The sequence below is a fragment of the Leptodactylus fuscus genome, chromosome 3 (genome assembly GCF_031893055.1).
Source record: "Leptodactylus fuscus isolate aLepFus1 chromosome 3, aLepFus1.hap2, whole genome shotgun sequence".
Classification (NCBI taxonomy): Eukaryota; Metazoa; Chordata; class Amphibia; order Anura; family Leptodactylidae; genus Leptodactylus; species Leptodactylus fuscus.
Window position 1 is genome coordinate 47,364,712 of NC_134267.1, and position 24,027 is coordinate 47,388,738.

The 24,027-nt window shown below is 41.6% G+C and overlaps 1 protein-coding gene across 1 annotated transcript in view; it reads right to left on the bottom strand.

Moving 5' to 3' along the window:
- Positions 1-331: 331 nt before the first annotated feature.
- LOC142197346 (heterogeneous nuclear ribonucleoprotein L-like) overlaps positions 332-24,027 on the bottom strand; it is a 46,540-nt gene continuing 22,844 nt past the window's right edge. Inside the window, exons 7-13 of the mRNA XM_075267562.1 lie at positions 20,193-20,264; positions 17,614-17,831; positions 14,049-14,170; positions 11,409-11,610; positions 9,729-9,786; positions 8,150-8,248; positions 332-459 (exon numbers count right to left, since the gene is read on the bottom strand). Of these exons, the coding sequence (XP_075123663.1) occupies positions 404-459; positions 8,150-8,248; positions 9,729-9,786; positions 11,409-11,610; positions 14,049-14,170; positions 17,614-17,831; positions 20,193-20,264 (827 nt within the window). The 3' untranslated portion in view covers positions 332-403. The remainder of the gene's footprint in view (positions 460-8,149; positions 8,249-9,728; positions 9,787-11,408; positions 11,611-14,048; positions 14,171-17,613; positions 17,832-20,192; positions 20,265-24,027) is intronic.

Here is a 24,027-nt window from a genome sequence, read left to right on the forward strand (position 1 = left end):
TTGGAGCTGTGTCCTGAGTGATTCTACTGTCTTTTTGATTTCTGTTATTCTAGGTGAGGTAACCTATTCTATGTTTAGTTAGAGCCTAGCCGGGCAGGTATTTATTTTTGTATTGTTTCCCTTTTGTTGCTGCACTATATTTTTGAGTGAAAATAAAACTCTACTTTTGTTTTGGACTAAAGAAACTGGACTTGTGTGTCTATGCCACCCCACCTAGCAACCCCAGACCCTGACAAAAATCCTGAAACCCCACCCCTTTAACTAAAAATTTACAATTACAAAAACAAGTGGATGAAAATATTAGACACATGTAGTGCTGCTTAAAACACCTAATAAAATGTAACCATTGCATGATACTGATCATAAACAGGACGGCTGTACAGTGTTCTTTCGGACACAGGATTCATAGGTGTGAAGAAGTGGAGAAACACAATTTCAGTGTGTATAAATTTGAGCTATCTGTGGAAAGAAAAAAAAAAAACAACATGAGGCATGTTAGCAATAACTAAGTGAATTCACCTACTGCGGGTGTCACTGTCCTCAATCCATCCATTTAGATTTAAAGGGAATATTATCATCCGAGAAGCAGGATTGATATTTGATAGTGGAATAATGGCTAGAGTACATTTTTATACATGGAAATCTAGACTAAAATATATACGAATCTCCACACTTATGTAAAAAGGAATGTTTTCCTTCTATATTGGAATTGCTGGTAGAGAATATTACTGATAAGTTACCAGCAATCACTGTAGGGCCCAAATAAAGATCCTTCTATAGGATAAGGCGCAAGTAGGGTGGAAACTTGAAGTGCATTGAATAAAACTGGCCTATTGTTCAGTGGTACACCAATATAAAGTTATAAATCTTCTGTGAACTTTTCCAGTTACATTTTCACTAACTTTTCAACTTGGTCTCACCTAATAGAGAATGTGACTCCTCAGAAAAATGTAATGCACTTTAACCAAAAATGTTGCTGCTTTCTGCCTGAAAAACCTCTCAAGTTCCTGCCACTAAGTGTCTCCCTTCTAGCCAATTTGTCGTTCACACTCTGTTGCTATGTAAGTCCCATCCATAAATACCATAAGATAAGTAAGACATCTTCACAGTGAATAAAAAGGAGAGGGCCTGGTCTGTTCATACTGTAAATGCAAATGGGAGGGGCTGATTCTCCTCACAGCCTTCAAACACATCTGCAAACTGCTGAAACTGAACATTCTGCACCACTCACAGCTTACAATGTAAGGAAAGTCTACTTATGTACTTCTATCTACTTTTGGCTGGTTGCGTGATTATAGACGGGATATTATTTACAGACAGTAAGCAGCTTTCCTGACTGTGCTCATAGATGGCTCTTCCTGTGTCACAAATCTTACAAGCTACATCATGCCTGGACATATTTGCAGTCCAGTTTCCTTAATCTCCTATTTAGGCTCACTTAGGCTTTTCTCAGATATTTCTTTTCATTGTTACTCTTAGTAGAATTGCATGTAAATGAACCAGTATGAGTAATAATGGATAGGGGAGCGGGGCAGACTGCTTATCGCAAACTATATCAATCACCGGGAACAGTCACTAACAAAATAGGGAGGAGTAGTTGTTCCTTTTACTCATGAGAGAGCCATTGGAGACTGCTTTTTGAGATAGAGGGTGGTGGTAACCAACTGTGATTTATTACATGTGGCTGAGTCTGCAGCACTCCTCTTATGCTTTGGCTACTACTTAGCAAGGTTAGCTAGATAGCACAGATTAAGTCTAAATTTAAGGGAGGATGGGAATGGTTGTTCCTTTTCTTCCTAGTCCTGAATATTAAATCCTGCCAACTGATTGACCACAGAGGTCTGGCATGTAAATATCTATAGGTGGTTACACTTCTGCAAGCCTTAACGGGGTTTTCCAAGCAAAAATTATTTGTTTAAAACAGTCTGTTACTGCTATTAATGTGTCAATAGGTACACCCATATACCTTTAGCAGTGTTTTGAGTGATTTCTGTGTTTCTCTGAGAGCTCCCAGCATCCTCTCCGTTTGTGTATATGGTGTAGCTTCCTGTGCTTCTAGCCTACAACTACCATAATGCTTTGCTCCGTCCCCCTCCATCCCTCACTCCCTTACAACCCCTCCCTGTCTCTCAAGCTAGTCCACCCACTACTAGCTCTTCCCAACTAACTCACTCAACCCACCCTTCCACCGGCCCTTCACATCAAACTTACCTGTCTTCCTGTCTCCTCCTCTTCTCCACATGTCCTGGAGCGCTGCAGGCCTCCAAAGCTGCCTGGAGCCGGGCCAGACGTCACTTCGGGAAGTGACGCCACGGCATGGCTCAGAATAGAAGCAAAAGAAGATAGGCAAGTATTGTGTGCCAGCTTCCCAGGCACTATTACGTGTGCATGGGGAACTGGCACACAGAAGAGGAGGAGGTGGCTTTTCCTGGATGACACGTTGGTGGGTATAGCGGAAATGTTAAGTATAATGGGGCTGGGGGGCAAGGTGTTTACACTGACATAACAGGTCAGGATAGGAATTATACCAATGACCCATTATATCAGCGGAAAGGTAAAAAATGTAAAATATGTAAGTCACATGACCATATATTACTGAAAAACTATATAATATGGATACAAAAGGTAGATTAGAAAGATGAAGGGGGTGCATGAGTGACTTAGCTAGGAATTGTCAATTAATCCTGGACAACCCCTTCAATAAAATTATGTGGGTTATATCTATGTTCAGTCTCTAAATGGAAAAAAGAGGCGTTTAGGATTTATAGGCAATAGATGAATGTATCTAGCACAATTATATACTATGAGAAGGTGAAAGGCAAAGTGCTGGAATCACACTATATCATCCCCAGATTCCAGTGCGGGTCCGGAGTAGGCCTCAGCCCAGGTGTGGATCATAGGCTTGATATTGGGTCATAAAAGCCTGCTGAGCCTGCACTTCCGAACAGATCGTGGGAGGAGAAGAAGTGACTGGGTCTGTCCTGTAACCCTGATTTCCAATTTGTGCTTCGTATAGTTAGGTTAGAACTTTCTGTTTAGCTCAAAGAAAACAGAAACACAGTGCTGAGCGGCCAATAGTGTAACTCCATATACAGTCCTATGAAAAAGTTTGGGCACCCCTATTAATCTTAATCATTTTTAGTTCTAAATATTTTGGTGTTTGCAGCAGCCATTTCAGTTTGATATATCTAATAACTGATGGACACAGTAATATTTCAGGATTGAAATGAGGTTTATTGTACTAACAGAAAATGCGCAATATGCATCAAACCAAAATTTGACTGGTGCAAAAGTATGGGCACCTCAACAGAAAAGTGACATTAATATTTAGTAGATCCTCCTTTTGCAAAGATAACAGCCTCTAGTCGCTTCCTGTAGCTTTTAATCAGTTCCTGGATCCTGGATGAAGGGATTTTGGACCATTCCTCTTTACAAAACAATTCGCGTTCAGTTAAGTTTGATGGTCGCTGAGCATGGACAGCCCGCTTCAAATCATCCCACAGATGTTCAATGATATTCAGGTCTGGGGACTGGGATGGCCATTCCAGAACATTGTAATTGTTCCTCTGCATGAATGCAGAGTCGATTTGGAGCGGTGTTTTGGATCATTGTCTTGCTGAAATATCCATCCCCGGCGTAACTTCAACTTCGTCACTGATTCTTGAACATTATTCTCAAGAATCTGCTGATACTGAGTGGAATCCATGCGACACTCAACTTTAACAAGATTCCTGGTGCCGGCATTGGCCACACAGCCCCAAAGCATGATGGAACCTCCACCAAATTTTACAGTGGGTAGCAAGTGTTTTTCGTGTAATGCTGTTTTTTTTTGGATGCCATGCATAACGCCTTTTTGTATGACCAAAAAACTCAATCTTTGTATCATCAGTCCACAGGACCTTCTTCCAAAATGAAGCTGGCTTGTCAAAATGTGCATTTGCATACCTCAGGTGACTCTGTTTGTGGCGTGCTTGCAGAAACGGCTTCTTTCTCATCACTCTCTAATACAGCTTCTGATTGTGCAAAGTGCGCTCTATTGTTGACCGATGCACAGTGACACCATCTGCAGCAAGATGATGCTGCAGCTCTTTGGAGGTGGTCTGTGGATTGTCCTTGACTGTTCTCACCATTCTTCTTCCCTGCCTTTCTGATATTTTTCTTGGCCTGCCACTTCTGGGCTTAACAAGAACTGTCCCTGTGGTCTTCCATTTCCTTACTATGTTCCTCACAGTGGAAACTGACAGATTAAATCTCTGAGACAACTCTTTGTATCCTTCCCCTGAACAACTATGTTGAACAATCTTTGTTTTCAGATCATTTGAGAGTTGTTTTGAGTAGCCCATGATGCCACTCTTCAGAGGAGATTCAAATAGGAGAACAACTTGCAATTGGCCACCTTAAATATCTTTTCTCATGATTGGATACTCCTGGTTATGAAGTTCAAAGCTCAGTGAGCTTACAAAACCAATTTTGTGCTTCAATAAGTCAGTAAAAAGTAGTTAGGAGTATTCAAATCAATAAAATGATAAGGGTGCCCATACTTTTGCATCGGTCAAATTTTGGTTTAATGCATATTGCACATTTTCTGTTAGTACAATAAACCTCATTTCAATCCTGAAATATTACTGTGTCCATCAGTTATTAGATATATCAAACTGAAATGGCTGCTGCAAACACCAAAATATTTAGAACTAAAAATGATTAAGATTAATAGGGGTGCCCAAACTTTTTCATAGGACTGTATATGGTGGTAAGTATTAGGCAAAAAAGGAGAGGTTCACCTTGTCGGGTTATGGACTGGCCACAGCTCCATATAGAGCAGTAGGGCTAATTTTGTCACAGAGCCCCTCTCTGTAAATGAATATGGATAAAGGACCAAATCTAGACTTCGTTGTGACGTCTAGATTGTAGGAAATGAGCTTCTACCATAGATGTGTGAACAAAATGGCTTTATTAAATGCACTTCACATATAAAGAGAATACTATTCAATGGTCGGATTCACCTCCACTATATCAGGCACAATGAGGTGGGGCAGGTAGAAAGTCAACACAGGCTGTGACACTACAAATATGAAACCTATCTTCTTATCACAGGAAAATGCTATCTGCTGTTATAAGCTCCTAACCCATCTTCTATACCGCTCAGTTCACAAAGAGATCAGTCTTCAGTACAGGGCCGGCGTCAGCGCACGGCATAGTCGGGCAAGTGCCGGGGCCCACAGAGCCTCTGGGGGCCCCCCGGCACTTGCCTGTCACAATTTCAGCTCATCGGCGTCCGTCCGCCGATGAGCTGGAATACATACGCGATGCAGGAGCTGTGAGATCAGCTCCTGCTTTAAAGCTCCGGCCCGGCTTGCGTGTGTAGGCGCGATGACGTCATCGCATCACGCCTACACACGCAAGCCGGGCCGGAGCTAAGCAGGAGCTGATCTCACAGCTCCTGCATCGCGTATGTGACTGGAGAGAGGAGCATCGGGGGAACGATGGAAGGTGAGTGATGGAAGGTGAGTGTAAGTGTTTGTTTTGTATTAAATATAAAGGTGGAACATAATGAAGGGGGCCCATGAAACTGGGGGGCAAATGAAGGGGAGGGGGGAACGGCATGACACTGGGGAAGATGAAGGGGGTGGGGAGAGAACGGCATGAAACTGGGGACAGAGATGGAGGGGGCCCAAAGAAACTGGGGGGCAAATGAAGGGGAGGGGGGAACAGCATGACACTGGGGCAGATGGAGGGGGGGGAGAACAGCATGACACTGGGGCAGATGGAGGGGGTGGGGAGAGAACGGCATGGAACTGGGGACAGAGATGGAGGGGGCCCAATGAAACTGAAGGGGCAAATGAAGGGGAGGGGGGAACAGCATGACACTGGGGCAGATGGAGGGGGGGGAGAACAGCATGACACTGGGGCAGATGGAGGGGGTGGGGAGAGAATGGCATGGAACTGGGGACAGAGATGGAGGGGGCCCAATGAAACTGAAGGGGCAAATGAAGGGGAGGGGGGGGGAACGGCATGACACTGGGGCAGAGACGGGGGACATGAAACTGTGGGCAGATGAAGGGGGAGAACGTGATGAAACTGGGGACAGAGATGGAGGGGGGACATGAAACTGGGGGCAGAGGAAGGGTGTATATGAAACTGGGGGAGAGATGGAGGGGGGGCATATAATTTACAGGTGACTGTAGGAGGATTATACTGTGTGGGAGCACATAATGAATGTGAATGGGTGGAATCAACATAAAAGTGGGTGGAGCTAAATTTGCAACGGCGCGCAGAGCGCGCCGCACATTTTGCCCCTCTTTCTACTCTTTAAAAGATTGGGAGGTATGGCGTTGGTGACGCCACACTCCTGCATGACGTCACTCGCTTCATTTGCAACGCACAGTGTCTCGACTCCCCCACCTCCTTTACAAGGGGGCCCACTGAGGCTCTGTCGCCCAAGGGCCCATAAAAACCTGGAGCCGACCCTGCTTCAGTATGAAGGCAGTTACAGTTCAGCTAACCTTAGGTTACACAGAAGGTTATGGAGGAGAAGGAAGGAAGCAGAGCCCAGTAAATGAGAAATAATCACAGGCACAAGTTGATAAAGAGAACAGCAAGCTTTATAGCACTTTTGTGCAGGTCTTAAGTAGAACCGAGTGGTAGAGATGTCAATAAAGTTCTGATAAGAGAGATACCTTACTCTAAGGCCTAGCTTACATGGGGTTCTGCAGTGCACCAGCACCCCATCGCGTCTTTCCACTCCTGATTAGGCTCAAATGAATGGGCCTAGTCCGGAGGGAGGTGTCGCGAGGCGGACGTCTGCAGCTGAATCAGCCGCGGAATCCACCTGAAGAAAGGGCCGGTCGCTTCTTTCTTCCGCAAGCAGGAACAAACCGCTAGCAGAAAAGAAGAACGCTAGCGGTCTACATAGGGCTCTTTTATGAGGGGGAAAATTTTGAGGTGGATTCCACATCAAAATCCTCCCCTTCTTGCCCGTGTGAACTGGCCCTAACCTGTTCAAGGATAAGGCTCCAGGGGATGTCCCGCAGCAATAAAACACTGCAGGAAAAACTGCGGCAGGATCACATCGCGGTTCTTCCCGCAGCACTTAAAACAGAAAGTATGTGGAGTTTTCCTCTGCGGACTTTCTGTTACAATTATACCTATGGTTATACAGCGTTTCTGTAGGTATAACTGACATACTGTGATTTCCAAAACTGCGCCAGTTTTTACCACAAAGTGGGCATGGGATTTGCTAGAATCCCATCCACTTTGCCTGTACTACAAAACGCAGCGATTTTTCCTGAGACGCTTCGCGCTGACAAATCGCAGCATTTCCCTCCCGTGGGGCCTTAGCCTAAGAGAGCCTCAAGAACGATACCATTTTTCATTCTTGTTCCATGCTCCCTGAGGCAAAGTTTTATTGCAGGGACTAAGAAATGAAAGACACAAAAAAAAAAAATCAAACCCAACAGTCTCATATCGTGTTTAGTGAAATCCCTCCAAAATGTAATACTTGGTAATAATAAAATATAGTTACCCCATTTACATCACAATTACCTATGCTCTCCATATCCATGTCAGAACAAAAAGGGTTAACAAAAATCAATACAATCTATTAAGATAAATAGATTGAAAAATAAAAGTAAAACTATTGGTATTTCATATATATTGTAGGTTGTTAAAAAAAAATTCTAATCATGTAGAAATGTGCTTAGGTTGGTTATTTCAATTCACTTCTCTAATATAGATTGGATTCAATAGAAAGTGGTGTAACTAGCACAAAAACAAAATTTATGGGGTCTGTGATTTAATATGAAAAGGGAGCGTTTTTAGCTGCATTTTGCTACACGGGGCTTAGCTTTTCCTGCCCCAAACAGATTTCCATAGAATAGGTTATTGGTATGTAGGCAGCCAGTTATATTTTTTAAATGAGGGTCAGCAACCATTCAATTGTCAAAGGGTCCTGAGTAGATTGTTAGTTGCCCAGCTTTATGAGCATCCTTCACTAAAAACTGTGGTACAGCTCAGGAGCCACTAACTCTACGCCCCTTTGCATCTGCCATGAGGCAAGCTGAGGATCTTGCCTCAGGCAGTGGCCTGCACCTTCCAGGAACTTACTTGAACACACTACAACACAGAACATTATACATGTAGTCACACTTACTAGGTACTTTTATTTGGTAGTGATTTAATACTGTAAGTGCCTCGACTGCTTCAGTCTTTGTTTCCCATTCAAGAAGACCAGAAAAAGTCTTTGATGATGCTGTAAAAGACATACAGAATATTATAATCTTAAAAAGGGAATAACAACCATAGCCATGAGTGGGATTAGAATTAATTCTGAAAATGGAACAGACTTGGCCTAGACCAGAGAGTCAACATTACATGTGTCATTTTCACAACAGGAAATTCACATTGAGTGAGATTAAGGTCATAGCCTAAAAATGAAAATCCAGAATATATTAATTTCTGATTTATAGATCACATTGGTTCAATGGGTTGTTCAGTATGCATGAACCGTGAACCATGTAGTATGATATCTACCACAAGGATTAGATGATCATTGCAAGTATGATCATGCGGCAACCGGCTGACTTTGCAATTGGAAGAAGAAGCCAACTATACATGTCTTCAACCTGCTGCAGGTGAAATTGTAATAGTAAAAGACAGACATTCAGATGAAAGAGCCAGTAAACCATAAGAGGAGCCATTGCTTGTTAGCAGCTCTTCTCTCCCCATAGGAGGTGGTTCGAGTGCAGGGGCATATGGACAGGGTTTGTCCTGAAGGGACAACCCCTTTCATGCTGCCTTTATTTTTAGAATGTCGTATCAGGAGTTCTGTAATACTAATCTATGAGAAGTGCCAACGTGGTTTAAGATCATGATCAAGCTCACTTTCACAGTATTCTGCCTAAATTCAATATACAGCTTAAAGGGGTTTTCCGGACAGACAATCTTTTTTTTTTTTTTTCTTTAGAAAAATCTGTTAGAGCTAGTGATGGGTTAATAAGTGCACCCATACACCTTTAGCAGTGTTTGGAGAGATTTCTGGGTGTCTCTGGTTGCTGATGCATCCTCTGTTTGTTTATATGGTGCGCAGCTTCCTGTGTAGCTTCTGCACTAACTCCCTCTCACTCAGCCTCCTCCTTTCTCACTCTGTTACAAAACCCTCCATCTCGCTAAGCCTAGCCCCTCCCACCCACACTGTCTCACTAGCCCCTCCCATCTCACTGACTAGCAATCCCGCCCATTACTAGTCCTCCCACCCTCACTAAGTCTATCGATCCCACCTATTACTAGCCCCTCCCATGCTCCCCCACCTCCCTGGCTAACCTATCCCACCCACTACTAGAAGACAGAGAGGCGTAGACCCCAGACACAGGAAGGCTTGGTAAGTATTGATGGGAATAGGGGAGGGGGAAGAGTGATGGTGATGTTCCATTTCGGAAGCAGTGAAACAGTACGTCACCAGATTATCAGAAAGTGTCCCTGGAGCAGTCACATGACAGCTCCAGGGATATGGGTAATTATACAATTTTTTTTTAAATTGAAGTAAATTAGAAGTTGTGTGGGGAGGAGGGAATTTAGCTTAGGGGTTAATTATCAGTTTATCCTGGACAACTCCTATAAGCTTTAGACTAATGTCGTGGAAAATACAGCAGCAATGGTTTTAAGACTACAAACATTTACTATTTTATGTTCCTGTGAAAGATGTGACATTAGCAGGATTGGATTATACTCACGTCTGACATCAAATACTTTGGACTTGATGAATTTTGGAACTCGGTGATCTTCACAGAGCTGCAATAAGAAAGATAGAAATAAAAGATATTAATGTGTTATAAATTAAAAGTCATTATTAAAGCAGTATTACACCTTCTTGTGTGTTTATTTTCAGTGACTACCACATAGGAGGAGGGCTTGTGATGAAGGACATTTGGGGCATTTTTTGTGGTTAAAAGGACAATAGTGCTGATGCAAGATACCGAACTATCAGCTGTGAGCAGGAGATCTCACCACCTACCAAAGGAACTACCACATGTTATCATGATAGCTGCATATGTCCCCCACCTCTGCAAAAATTTCTGCTTGTTATATCCACATGCTGTGACCCCCCCTCCTTGTGTCCTACAACCAAGTCGGCTGTATTATTATTATTATAATTATTATTATTAACATCAATCCGCACAGAGAACTAAATGATCCTGCAGTGTGTCTGTGTTTCTTTCTTTTTTAGTTGCTATGATTCCTAGGATTTCTCTATCTGCCTTGAGCTTGTATGTGTTTCTCTCTTGTTATATACTACTGTACCATCTATGAAACTGTATCACTGAAATTTCCCCATTGTGGGACTATTAAAGGAATATCTTATCTTATCTTATCTTATAGTTTGTTGCACCACGTCACAATACAGACTATCATTTTGTGGTGTGACAAATATAGCAGAAAACAGTACTAAATACGTGGGTACTAAAATTTAGTACCCATGCCCACCATCAGGGCGTGGGTAACGGTGGTTGTTACTGCCATTTTCTAAATCATCGTCCATCTTTACCGCTTAGCTAGTTATCAGTCTCCTGATGATCTCTTAGGCAGAGAGAAACGCGTAGAGAAACTTTAGTAGTTTAAGAGGGGGCGAGTGAAGTAATATGAGCGATGAGGTGCTACATTGTTACTACCTACACTACTTGCAACAAATAGTTACTGCTCCCATGCTATCCATGTGGAAGGAATCTATCATGGTAGCAATATAGCCTGTATGTTGTGAACCTGGAATTGCTAATTCCCCCCACCATATTGGTTTCTCATCTCTGCTAGCGGTCTAGTTTAGACACAGAAACATAATATACTTTCTCACGTGTCCGTTCCGGTTGTCCGGCATTTGAGCAATTTTTTAATACATTATCCTCCAATTTAAAACAACTTTATCCAGTAATTGGGCAGATGCATGCAGCTGTAGAACATATTTAGGTGCTGCATTGCGCTGTTCTTTAGTATCATTTTTTTGCCCTTCAATTTAACACTTTGTAACTAAGACACACCTTGGCATACGCTGATACATACTAGGGACTTGTTAATTATATCTTAGGTGCGTATGCTATAGGGAATAGTGTCAGTTGCATGGTTTGGAATTTACAAATCGTTACTCCATTCACAAAAGATAAGGGCTTTATTACTGCATTTAAACTCTTATACCCTGGATTTACAGTATTTATCTTAATGCAGATCAATAAATGAATGTTTTTAGTATTTTTCCATATACTGGTATTGGATTTAGTGTTAGAATAAGTGAGGTTCCCTTGGATTGACAAATACTACTATGCCAATAATGTAGTAAAGGTGTGTGGCTGAGAGAGCATTAAGCCCCAGGGATTGCTTGCTTAAACCCAATTCTGATGCACCATTCTGTAACTCTAACTTACCTTTTGGAAGATACTTTCGTCCATGCACAAGGGAACATTATAGTAGTGCAGAATGCAAGATGGCGGCTGGATTATGTTTTTAGAAGCTTGACCGACACTATTAAACCTATTATCCTTGCTCATTGCAAAATCTTTGTAACTTCTTGTACCATCTTCAAGTTCAAATATCTGACTTGGGACAACAGAGTGCTGCCTTGACACACTAAAGAAATAAATATAATAATAATTATTAGGAAGCATTTTTATATACGCCTCATCACAAAAGCCCAGAAAATGGACTTTTCATAAATCCAGTTTATTTCAATAGTAAGTGTCCACTGAGATTAAAATTTCTTCTTTTTACCAGCTAAACGGTCGACTGTATGTCTTCTACACCTATCAAATAACAACTCTTTGCTGTTGCTTATCTACAATCATATACACTTAACCAACTATGCAAGCCTATTTTCATAAAGCGAGAATTCTGTAAAACCTCAGGGTGCTGCTTATGTGCCACGTGAAAAATGATCAGGAATGTTGAACTCCAACACACAGAATCCTCATTTACCCCATTTTCAAAATTTTATAAAGGGATTTTCCCACAAACATAATTTTTAATTTTGTAGACAATTAGAAGTTAAACATATTGCAAATATAAATGATTTATAAATTTGCAGAGTAAGATTTTCTCCAACTATCTTAATGGTGGCAGTTCTTTATTTTGGTAGGTTTCCAGTGGATACAACCATGAATGTAGGAACTTTCTATGGTCTGGTATGGCTTCTGCTGCAGTGTGTGATTGGCTATAGTAGTCATCTGACACAAAAGGGACATCAAGGACAGGCCACCAATATTTAGGATTGGCAAGACTAAGGAGTCGTGCTAATAAATATACAGTATACAAAGTTCTGTAAATGCAGTAACACTCTTGTTGTTAGAGCTCCGGCCTGGAGCCTCTACTGCACCACACGGAGGCTGCCGGCCCGCTCTGTCTTTTGCGCCGGCTCGGTGCTTCCATTCCCTAATGAAGGAGGGTCGGAACCTCCACAATATTCTGCGGGGATTCCAGTCTCCTCCTGGTACCAGAACTTGGTTTCTGGGGTTTTGTGGGCCGGAGGCTATTTAGGCCTCGTTTTGGCTCCGGTCCGCCACTGGTTATTTAGTTCTTCTGGTTACAGCTATCCCTACACTCCGTATTCCTCCTGACTCTGTTCCTCCTGCTCCCCCTTCTGTATTCCCGTTGTTTGGCCTTCTGTGTTTGACCTCGGCTTGACTTCCAGACTACCTCTCCTTGATCTTCTGATTTGGATACCTTCTGACCTCAGTTTGTTTCCAGATTACTCCTACTTGATCTTTGCTTGGCTACTTTTTGACCTCTTGTGTATGACCCGGCTCTCCTGACTACTCATTTGCTTCACCCTTCTGCTACCTCTTGACCTCCTGTGTACTGCTCCGGCTTATTGACTTCGTCTTGGCTTTCCCTGGAACCTGCAAAACTTCCTGTATACCGACTAGGTCTGTACGACCTTCCTATGGTGTTTCTGCTATTTTCTGGCAGTCCTCTGAATATCACCAGCTCCTCCCATTTCTTCATTTGCTGAGGTTAGCGTTAGCAGGTTTTCTAGGTCCTCTGCTACTTGGGGTGCGCTGAGTGTGCAGCGCTCTCTGGACAGTTGTGGTTCTGGGTCTCAGAATTTAACAAGTCCAACTCCACCATCAGGTCTGGCGAAGACCTTTGGGGCCTGGTTCCGCTCTGGTTAGGAGAGCGTCGTACATTCGGTGCTGTTTGGCCTCAGTGTGTGGGGATTCTGGTTGCCCAGGACTAACTGTCCATTGAACAGAAAAGCAAGAAAAATCCAGCGTCCACCAGGCGAAAAATAAAAATTAACTTTTATTGATCCATGTTAAAAACCATCATAGGATGTCCAAAACTTTTTGCAGATGATACAGCATAGAAACAGCTACGCGTTTCGGGACTAGCAACCCGAGGAAGTTCCTTGCCAAGAGGAAGGGACAGGTTGCTAGTCCCGAAATGCGTAGCTGTTTCTATGCTGTATCATCTGCAAAAAGTCTTGGACATCCTATGATGGTTTTTAACATGGATCAATAAAAGTTAATTTTTATTTTTCGCCTGGTGGACGCTGGATTCTTCTTGCTTTTCTGTTCCGTGATCATTGGGGATTTAAGTCCATCTTCAATCCGTGCAGCCCAGGACGAAATTTTATGAATGGCAGGGTAAGCCGGAATATTTTATATTTAGTGTGCAATACTAACTGTCCACTGTTGTTGCATCCGGTTCCTAACACTTATTAAGCGTCTAGTTTGTATAGTTTGTTAAATGTCCATATGTCTTCCACATAACATAGCCGCTTTAACCTTCATACATGCAAGTCTAAATTAGTACAGGAAAAGCATTTATAAACGTATTTTATGAAGATTCGAATTGTGAAATTTTTCTTACCATACAATAAGCTAGAACAATTCATTAATTACAATTTTGCAGTGTTTAATAAAAACTAACTAAAACTCCTATCATGAATATAATCTAAGGGGGGGGGGGAGTCAAAACTTGGTGGCGGATCATTAAGAGAACACTTTCCAGCTAGTTAAACCAGGGATACAAAGATGTATATCCAAGTTACATAACCCAATCTGTCTTACCAAACTTTAAGAGTCTTTCCAAAAACCTTCACATTATCAAGATGAGTAACCGCTCTTTTCACAGCATACTGATCTCCCATCTCCACCAACGCTGTGCCTGAAATGGTCTTCATGAACGTTACCTACATTTGAAAGAAGATTATAACATGGTATGGATGTTCATCATGACCATCATCATCGCCATCAAGTGTATAGCATTAGATAGAGTACATAAAATGAAGAACTATAATGAGTAGGGGTTTGGAGGATCTTAGTGATGAGGAACGAATAAATGAACAAGGGGCACCCCACTGTCTTGAGAAACGAACGGTTCAGTCTCCAGAGGTGACAAGGCTTCTTTACCAAAAGGTCTACCGCTGTATGCAGCACTATTCTTACTGTCAACTCGACAGAGGCGCTTCTAAAGGAGATTCATAAGCAGATGTGAATACACAGTAGTCTTATAATACCCAACAGCAATGGCTGGCATCCCAGGTTGTACATTATGTTCCCGCTCATACTAAAACAACCGTGGATTTATACATTACAATGTATTTTACTGCTGCTTACTGCTCAATTATTCATTTACAACGATTGTGTGATAAAAGCTAAATTTAGAGTTCCTGCATCCTACAGGAGACAAAAAGCAGAATGCGTCATCTGCAGAAAATACTCATTGCTGTGGTTAAGGGACACAATTTATAGACCAGTAGTGTGGTTAGTGTGTGTGTAGTCTAGCAGGCCTTTAGAACCATACAAAATGACTTTAGCTTTGATGCAGGTAGAAACGTCAGGCTTTTAGTGTCATGACTTTACAGCTAAATGTCTTTATAGAGGACCTTTCATGTCCTCGAGCACACGTGGTTCTATGTACCGCTAGAAACAACAGTGTCCTGACTTCCGTGCACTGTCATCTTTTCCGTTATGTGCCCCAGGGGAAGAGATATCGGTGCAATTACCAATAGCTTTTCATTCCTGACAGTCTAGCTGGGCTGTGAGAAATGTCCCTCCTGGCAATACTCGTCCATAGTCCTGTACTGTCAGAGGGGGCGTTCCTTAATGCCCAACCATGACGCTAAGCTGTGAGGAACGTCCCCCTCCTCCTGACAGTACTCACCCATAGACTAGTACTGAGGGGGGGGGGCGTTCCTCACCACTCAGCGTGACGGCTGGGCGGTAAGGAACACCCCCTCACAGTATAGCGCTACACACAGTACTGTCAGGAGGGGTGTTCCCAGCTAGACTGAATTTAGCGCACTGTCTGCTTTCTAGCAGTATATAAAACCGAATGTGCCGGAGGACATGAAAGGTTCTCTTTATACTTTTTTTCTGCATAGAGTATGCTTTAAGAACTCCAGCAAAAACATAACTACAGACTAACACACTACAGTCTTCTTTCATGTATACTAAATTTTTTTTTTTTTTTTTTTTAGGGTAACTACTCTTCAGCTCCTGATCAGGGACCATCTTGGCTTACATATTTCTCTTACTCTACGGCTCATGCTAGAATGGAGTGGATAAAAGTAGGTTCTTCTTGGTGTGGCATGGATCTAATAAATGACACACCATCCGGGTCGGTATGTTGTTGCTGAAGCATGGTCCAAGTGACAGTAACTCAATATGGCCTGTGTGGAACAGTCCAGCATACAGGAAGGAGAGAAGCTGACACTTTGTGCAATAACTCCTGGAGATCTTATCTAGTCACAGTGAGATCACATGACCCAAAGGAATTGAAGGATTATGAAACAAAGGAATAACTATATGAAGTAGTCACTGTTAATGACCAATGGGGGAGAGATGCAGGGGCTTCTGCAGAGCACCTTCTGTGAATGAAGGAACTGCCCTGTAATTTAAATAAATACTCAGTGCCCCTTCCCCACAGATAGACAAGCAACCAATGACCTCTGTAGTCAACAAATCTGTTTTCCAGGATTTAATTAGGAAAATGATGCCTCTGCTTGCTGCCCTTAAGGACAGTCCCCTTAAATATCATGCATGACTTTTTCAACAAGCCTTAAGCTATGATGCGGGGTTTAGCCAAACCAGTAAATCTATTACAAAAGCAACAGAATCCCAGCTGTGGACAGCGCTGTTTCAATCTGATTGGATCTCATCAGCACAGTGTAGGGAAAACTGGTTTGGATGAGATTAGAGACTGTTAGACCAGGGTCTGGGGATAATAACACTCCTTGCAGAGAGAGCGCCTTTGCAGGCATGTGGAGACTTACAAAGCCCTGGTCTAATAGTCTCTCATCTCAGCCAAACCAGTTTTCTCTACTCTGTGCTGATGAGATCCAATCAGATCGAAACAGCACTGTAGTTTTAAATTACTTTACAAGATTGGGGTTACTACTAGTCTGTGAAAGTAGGTGGGCGATCAACAGTAAACCTGATCACCCAGCTAGATTGATTCTAGCTAAAGAGGTACTTGCACTAGCAAGGAACCAAACGTCCATCTTCTGGCAGATAGGTCACCCAAGATGCACCACAATTATTAATACTTCAGTGTCTTCCTTCTCAGATTCCTCTCCAGAAACTGACTCTGTGGAACCCGTGGCAGAAAGCTGAAGCCAAGGCTAATAAAGCTTGAGCCTCAAGCTGTAAAATCAAGCCATGGATATCGCTCCGATCAAGCAGGGCGGGGTGGTTTTTTTAAGCACAATGTTGCACTTATAGTACTATAGAGTGTTATAGTAAACAGTGCCACACAGTGACCAAAAAAAGCAGGCCATGCTCCAAGTGTGCTAAGAAAGGATGGCTAACAAAAACACAACTGCTACAGAGATTTTGCAATTATTCTTGGGCAACAGACACTGGATAGCTGCTTTTTAGGCATGCACTGGACTAAAAAAAAATGCAGATTAGCAGTTTTTTTTGTTAGTCAACAGAATCTTTATGCATTTGGGCCCACTTACAGATGCAAGATAGAATTAATTTCCAACATCATTACATATTCAGACCATCAGGTGCTTTTTTAGCAATACCAGAATATGTGTAAGGGAGACTAACGATGAACTTTTTATATAAAGGAAAGACAAGATAAATAAAAAAAAAAATGGGCAGCTGTGTTTACCAGGTGATGCTTCCAAACCCAAACAATGAGCATAGTAGAAACTACAAAAGGGATACTGCAGAAAACATGTACTAGTATACATACAAAGGGAGTTTACCACCACCAAGATCATTTCTAAACCGCTTGTTTGTAGTATAGTTAAGTGTAGTATAGTGAACATACTTTTTCTTGTGCAACCATGGCATGGCAGGGTCTGCCAGGGTACTGGTTTTTCCTGCAGATACCTTCAAGAGAATCTCAGCTAAAAAGATTGACAGGTCCCGATGTGCTGGGACCACAGGCAAACATGGATGTTCCATAAGTTGCATCCAGTGCACTCAACAAGTCATGTGTCTGCAGATTAAAAAGGTATTTTCACTATATCTCCTACCACATATAAGTGGTTTAGAAGATCTAAAAGTGGTTAGAAGATAAAAGGAAGAACAAAAAGAAAAGGCAGTCCCTAATAATATAATCTATAAATACTTATTGTAAGAAAACAGAGTTGTACACAGCTCCTCAGTCCTTCCTTACCTTTTCAATGTTCCCATATAAGCAGAACAAGTTAAATACCCGAGAACAGTTCATCTTTTCCTGGTGGAGGCCACTAACCATGGCTACTGAACCAACCGGAGGCCCACCATGGATGTATGAAGACGACGTCTGAGGCAAAGGATATGAAACCAACTCTGGAGTGTCTCTAGATCCCATTCTGTAGCGGTTTGGTAATGGTAATAATGGGCCATGATTTCCTATAAAGATAAAGTTATGGGGTTACTGAAAAAATAACTTACTGGGTAATCTATAAAATAATTTTAATCATTGACAACTATTTAGCCAATTCTTAAAATAAATCTACTCCTACATCAGAAAATCTACCACCAACATACCATAGCATTCTGTGATGTAGAGAATGAAATGGCCTAACAAATATCTGGAATATTAAGAGCTGCAGTTTAAGTGACCACACACATTTCTCTTTTTTGGCTTGAACAACTGACCTTTACCACCATATACTTGCAGATTCTCCTCCTAAGAATCTGGTACAGCATTAAAACTGTTTAGCTGGTACCCGCAACTTCGTCTGCGGTGACTGTAGAAGTGGGTATATACAGGCGCGGGTAAGGTTTTCGTACTGTGTATAAGGTATGGGATATGAAATGTAACTGTGTATCTTGTTTTTGCTGTAATTCTGAGAACACATGAGACTTTTGTGTTGAATGTAATTTGTATTTCAGCTGCTATACGGTGTTCTGAGAAACTGTACATAGTGTCTTTGGGACAGAGGTATTTCAAGTGAATATACTTCGATATACGACATGGTATGATTTGTTATTTTCCGCCAGTACATGTAAGTTTTGGGCACAGGATACTCTTGAGCAAGCAACATAAAGTCTGTCCCTGTGCATGACAGTTTAGTAACTCCATGTGCCTCTTATTAATAGCAATTAACCCCATTATGTCCCTCACATTAACCCTTGTGTAAGAGTTACTGATATGTGAGTACTTGGAGGTAATAATTAAGTATCTTCATTATTGAGGTCTTTTATTAGTAGCTCCATATGTCTCACATATTAGTAACCTTTATATGAGGCACACAGGGGTTAATATGAGGGACATGATGGGGTTTATTCCTATTAATGTGAGGCACACAGGGGTTAATATGAGGGACATGATGGGGTTTATTCCTATTAATGTGAGGCACATGGAGTTACTAACACTAAACTAATAACCCCAAATGCCTGACATTAATGAGAATAGTAATCCTATGTACCTGTGTGTTTTTCAGTTTCACTTTGCTAGCAGCTTCCTTTCCTCCTCGGGAAATCTTTGCAGGATGCAGACCACTATAGCAGGCACAGACCTGAGCGATTAAGCTCCACCCCTGGGTTTCCTGCACCCCTCTCAAAGGAGAGTGTCCTTATGCCTCAGCTCTAGCAGAGCACTGAAGAGACTCAGACTTCATTTAACTCTTGCAGGTCCTGTGCTGCTGGCATGCCAGTGAAATATGGCAGAAGTGCCACTCTTGGCACGTGTGCCCCTGCTTACCTCTGCTGTAGAGGGTAATATGAAATTTGTGGCTTGCTATGGTCCAAAGTGTGTGAGATTGCAGAGATAGTGATGTGAGTTTGGGTTTTGTGGGGGTCCTGGGAAAAACGTATGTGCGCTATTGTGACAAAAAGTAGCCTATTGCGCAATACAGTGTAGTAACTATGTTTGTGGAAAATTTCAGCCAAATCGGTGGAGCGGGTTTTGCGTGATTGAGGAACAAACATCCAAACTCACAAACTTTCACCTTTATAAAAAAAGTGCACATTATTAATATTTCATCTAAGTGCTGATGGTAGGACTGAGGCAATATATCCTAAAGGATGTGCTGTATATGTATGCATCCCTTTTTTGTCGGTCACCATCCACTCAGTACACTTTTGCAGTTCCATCAAAATTTAGATACTGCAACTTAGAGAGTATTACACACGTAATGTCTAACTATTTGCAGAGTACTAAAAATACTCTATTATTTATGAGGCTCTCTCTCAATCTGATTGAAAGGGTTTTCCAGGATCTCAGTATGGATGGGCCATCAACAGGTCATTTAGGATCCAGCTCTACTCTTTCCTTGTTTACATCTGTCTATCCACCTACACGACAACTGAATAGGTCGAGGTAAACAGCACGATTATACATGGACGTGTTTAAACTATGAAGAGGTCACTTCAGTTGGCTGAGCGCTGCATCCACTTCAAACAGACACTCACTAATCTGATACAGATAACCTATCCTATACCTAGGACATCCCATCAATGTCTTAAATGAGAAAATCTATTTAGGATAAGGCCACAAGTTGTGGAAAAACTGTGTTTTTGTTGCAGATTTTCCTGATTTTTTTGAACCAAAGTCAGTAATGGATTTCGCAAAGGTGAAAGGTATAAGAACTTCTATATATTACCCCATTTCTTAGGAAATCAGTCTCAGATTTTGCTTAAAGTAAAAGCAGGAAAATCTTCAGCAAAAAAAAAAAAAAAATGCTGCATTTCTGTAAGGTATGGCCTTGGACTTAGGGTCTCGTCACACCACTCACTGGATAATTTACAAATATAAATATTGCATACCACAGCCGTCATGTATATAGGATGATGGACGGTCTCCTAGAATGGATTTTCTTTGGTGCCCCTTGTCCTGGTCTAAGAGAAAAATAAAAGTAAAAAAAAAAAAAAAAAAAGTAAAATTCTATTTCAACAAATTAACAAAACAAATAACTGTTATCCTTATTGATAATCTAAGGCTAGGTTCACACCAGCGCTTAAACTCAGTTTGGGGTTTCTATCCCTGAACCGGTTTTAAAAAAAAATACGGGAAGAAAAACGCTGCATGCAGAGCTTTTCTCTCCACATTTTCTGCACTTTTCAGGCGGAAACTGGGCAAACTTCATTACAGTCTATGGGGTTCGCGGGTAACTGGTTTTTTTAAGCGAATTAGGTTTCCGTTCAGGGGGTTCCCAGGTGGATTCCCCTCATCCCCCGAACGCAGGTGTGAACCTAGCATTAGGAATTATACACACAAATAGAAAACAGGACAATGGACTAGACAGATCTCATGTCTGATGTTGAGCATGGTACATGGGATTATTCTAGAGGGAGTGCATTTCAACAGAGTAAATACTTAGTTAGGCCACTGGGTAATTAATCAAGAAATAATTGAAAATAACCGTCAATCTGGTTAACCAATTTGATTTTGTGCACGTTGGTTATTACAGTATTCACAAGCGTGCTATTATACTCTTCAGACCCCACATTATAATTGGCCCATGGAAGGCGAGGAAACAAAAAAAAATACATATAGTGTTATTTACATCCCCTGGGCTTCGGCGCTAATCGTCACAAATAGATGCAAGCATCACAACGTCAGGGCAATGCTGAGGCCTGCGATTAGCGTAACATCATCGAGTAGGCCAGAAGAGGCTAGAGCCCGGGTAAGGGGTATAACACTTTCACCCTTATAATCCGTGCCTGGAGGCAAGGCTTTTTAAAAGGGGGTGTGGCCTAAAATAATTTACACTAATCATAATCGAGGTAAAATGCTCAATTAAATTGGGTTTTGAATTAGGTCATAATTGCCCAGCCCTACATAGTTAGCACTGCTATCTTATTAAAACCCTTTAAGTTAGTCACCCACACAGTTTTGAGCATCGTAAAGCAAGTATACAAAGCAAACATTGTCATTCTGAGAACTATGGTGGAAAACTAAACATAGCTCGTATGGGAGGGGAAAAAAAAACAAAACATGACTTCAATCCATCAAGTTAAACCAAGGGAAGGGAAGGAACATGCCTGGCATGACTGAAGGGATGAGAGAAGGAGGAAAGCGTCCTATATATTTCTATAAAGCATCAATGCTATTTTGCTAATCCTATTCAAGTGATACTAAAGTAATGTTAAATCTATAAACTTCAATACAAGTGAATAGTGATTATTTAGGGAACTACATAAAATACATTTTCAGTAAGCAAGATACAGAAGAATACATGGGATCTTACAGATTTTGTCTAATTAAAAAGTATATGAACACCAAAAATACATACAAATACAATGGTGACCCAAAATAAATACAAAAAAGATTAAAAGACATAAAAGGTGGAATAGTGAAGATGTCAAATTTACTCTATGCAAGTCGGGAGCTCCAAAAAATTAACCAAATCGATCAGGAACTCGGAAGTACCAAATCTACTCTAAAGAGGTCCTGTCAGCAATCCTGGCACGTGTACGTTACCAAATACATGCCTTTCAATAAAATAACTCTGCTGGGCCATCTCTTCTTAGAGATCTGACATGTTGTTCTGGAAGCATATGGCGGACAACTAGACATTACCAACAATTTCTGACATTGTTCAGTCAGCCAAGTGGTTGCTCAACAAAACTGAATGATCAGAAATCTCTGAAAAAGAAATAGTAACCGTCCCCCATGACTCAGAGTTCTGTGTCAAAGGCATCTCACTTATTCTGTACCTTGCTTTGTAATAAGAGACAAAAACTTGCAAATAGTACAGCACTGTCACCCCCAGTGTGGTATCGGTATTAGTCTATATTGGCTTTTTGACTCGTGGCCTTTGGCCATCATAGATTAGAAGTTCAGTTTCAGTCCACTGTTGCTTCGTGGTACAGGGTTACTCCCTCCGAAATAAAAGCAACATGACCACTGATCACCTCTCAGCCAGGTACGTGACACGCTTGGGTAATATTGGTCTACATCTACATCTTATCCCTGGAAGTAGATTGAAGACATTATCAAAAATTCTCCACCACCATTAAAGACATCAATGAGGATCTGTGCCAACATAGACAAAGCCACTGGCATTACGCTTCTTAATGTGTTTCCAGATGGGGGTCTCGGATTTGGCCTGTATTGTTAGATACGTTTTAAGGTTCTTTAAATGGGTTGGACATTGACTTACAGAGTAGAGCCATCTATAGGTAGCTGCAAACAATTTTCTTCATCCTGGAGGAGAACTAAGTTGCATACATCCCACTCCCCCATAAGGAATTCCCTGTGAAACCCCCTACACCAGCTAAATATCGCAAGGAGTACCAGTTCTCCAAGTCCTACACCTCCAAGAGCTTCATTAGGAATGAAAGACTTTACTAAATCGTGTCTAGAGCCGACAGGTCCTCTTTAAGGAAATCGGTGTGGTACAATGGCCCAGTAATATCTTAGTAATACCACATTTTAGGAACAGGAATATAAGAAGTCACATGCTTTACACAGTACCTTATTCATACTACAAGCTTCACCATTTTCAAAGTGGATTCTTTTGGAGAGGTCTCAGCATAATCCAACAATAACCTGTATTACATGGTGTTACAAGTAACAAACAATGTGAAAGATTAAAATAATGGCAAAAATATACATAGGTTTCCGTGAAATTAATCCAGGAAATATGAACATTGGGACAGATTTATGTAAACTGACTTAAAAGAAATGCTGCCTTAGTTGCCCATGGCCACCAATAACACTGCAGCTGTCCGTAGCACTTTAATATCAAAGCTGGGCTGATTGCTATTGGCAAATAAGGGCCCCTTCACACTACGGATACGCTGACTGATTCTGAACGTTAAGGGGGAGTTCACATGGAGTAACGTGCCGCGTGATGTGGCACATATACGGCGTGTGAGACTTTGCGGGCCGTATACGCTCCCATTGATTTCAATGGGAGCCGGCATACGAGCGCTCCCCATTGAAATGAATGGGCTGCTTTTTTCTCTACGAGCGCTCCCATTGAAGTGAATGGGAAGCGCTTGCGTGTACGGCTCGCTCGGCTCATTCCGAGCCGTACATGCGAGCGCTTCCCATTCACTTCAATGGGAGCGCTCGTAGAGAAAAAAGCAGCCCATTAATTTCAATGGGGAGCGCTCGTATGCCGGCTCCCATTGAAATGAATGGGATCTGCTTTATACGCGCTGATTCTGAACGTGCTTTAACGTTCAGAATCAGTCAGCGTATCCGTAGTGTGAAGGGGCCCTAATAGTCACAATAGAATTGAAAAAAAACGTCCTGAAAAGGTCACATTTTTATCGCAGATTTTCAATTTTTAGCTCAAATAACCATTTCTAGCACACAATTTTGGTGCCTTATACAATTTAACCCTTTATCAACGTAACACATTTTAGCCTTAAACCAGTAGTATTAGACCTGCCTCTACATTCCAGCTATTATAACTTTTTTTGTTTTATTTAGCTTTTACACAACCCTTTGTGGCTACATAAATCTGTTTGATCAGTTTTTATTACTTTTTGTTTTTAGAGATGTGAATTGAACAGTGAACATCAATTCTAGCATCTCAATTTTTAGGTTTATGGCATTTATCATGTAGAATAAGTAACAATTTTATTTTAGGGGTTGTTACAAAAGTGGTGATACCAATTGTGTTAATTTTTTTTCATTAACCACTTT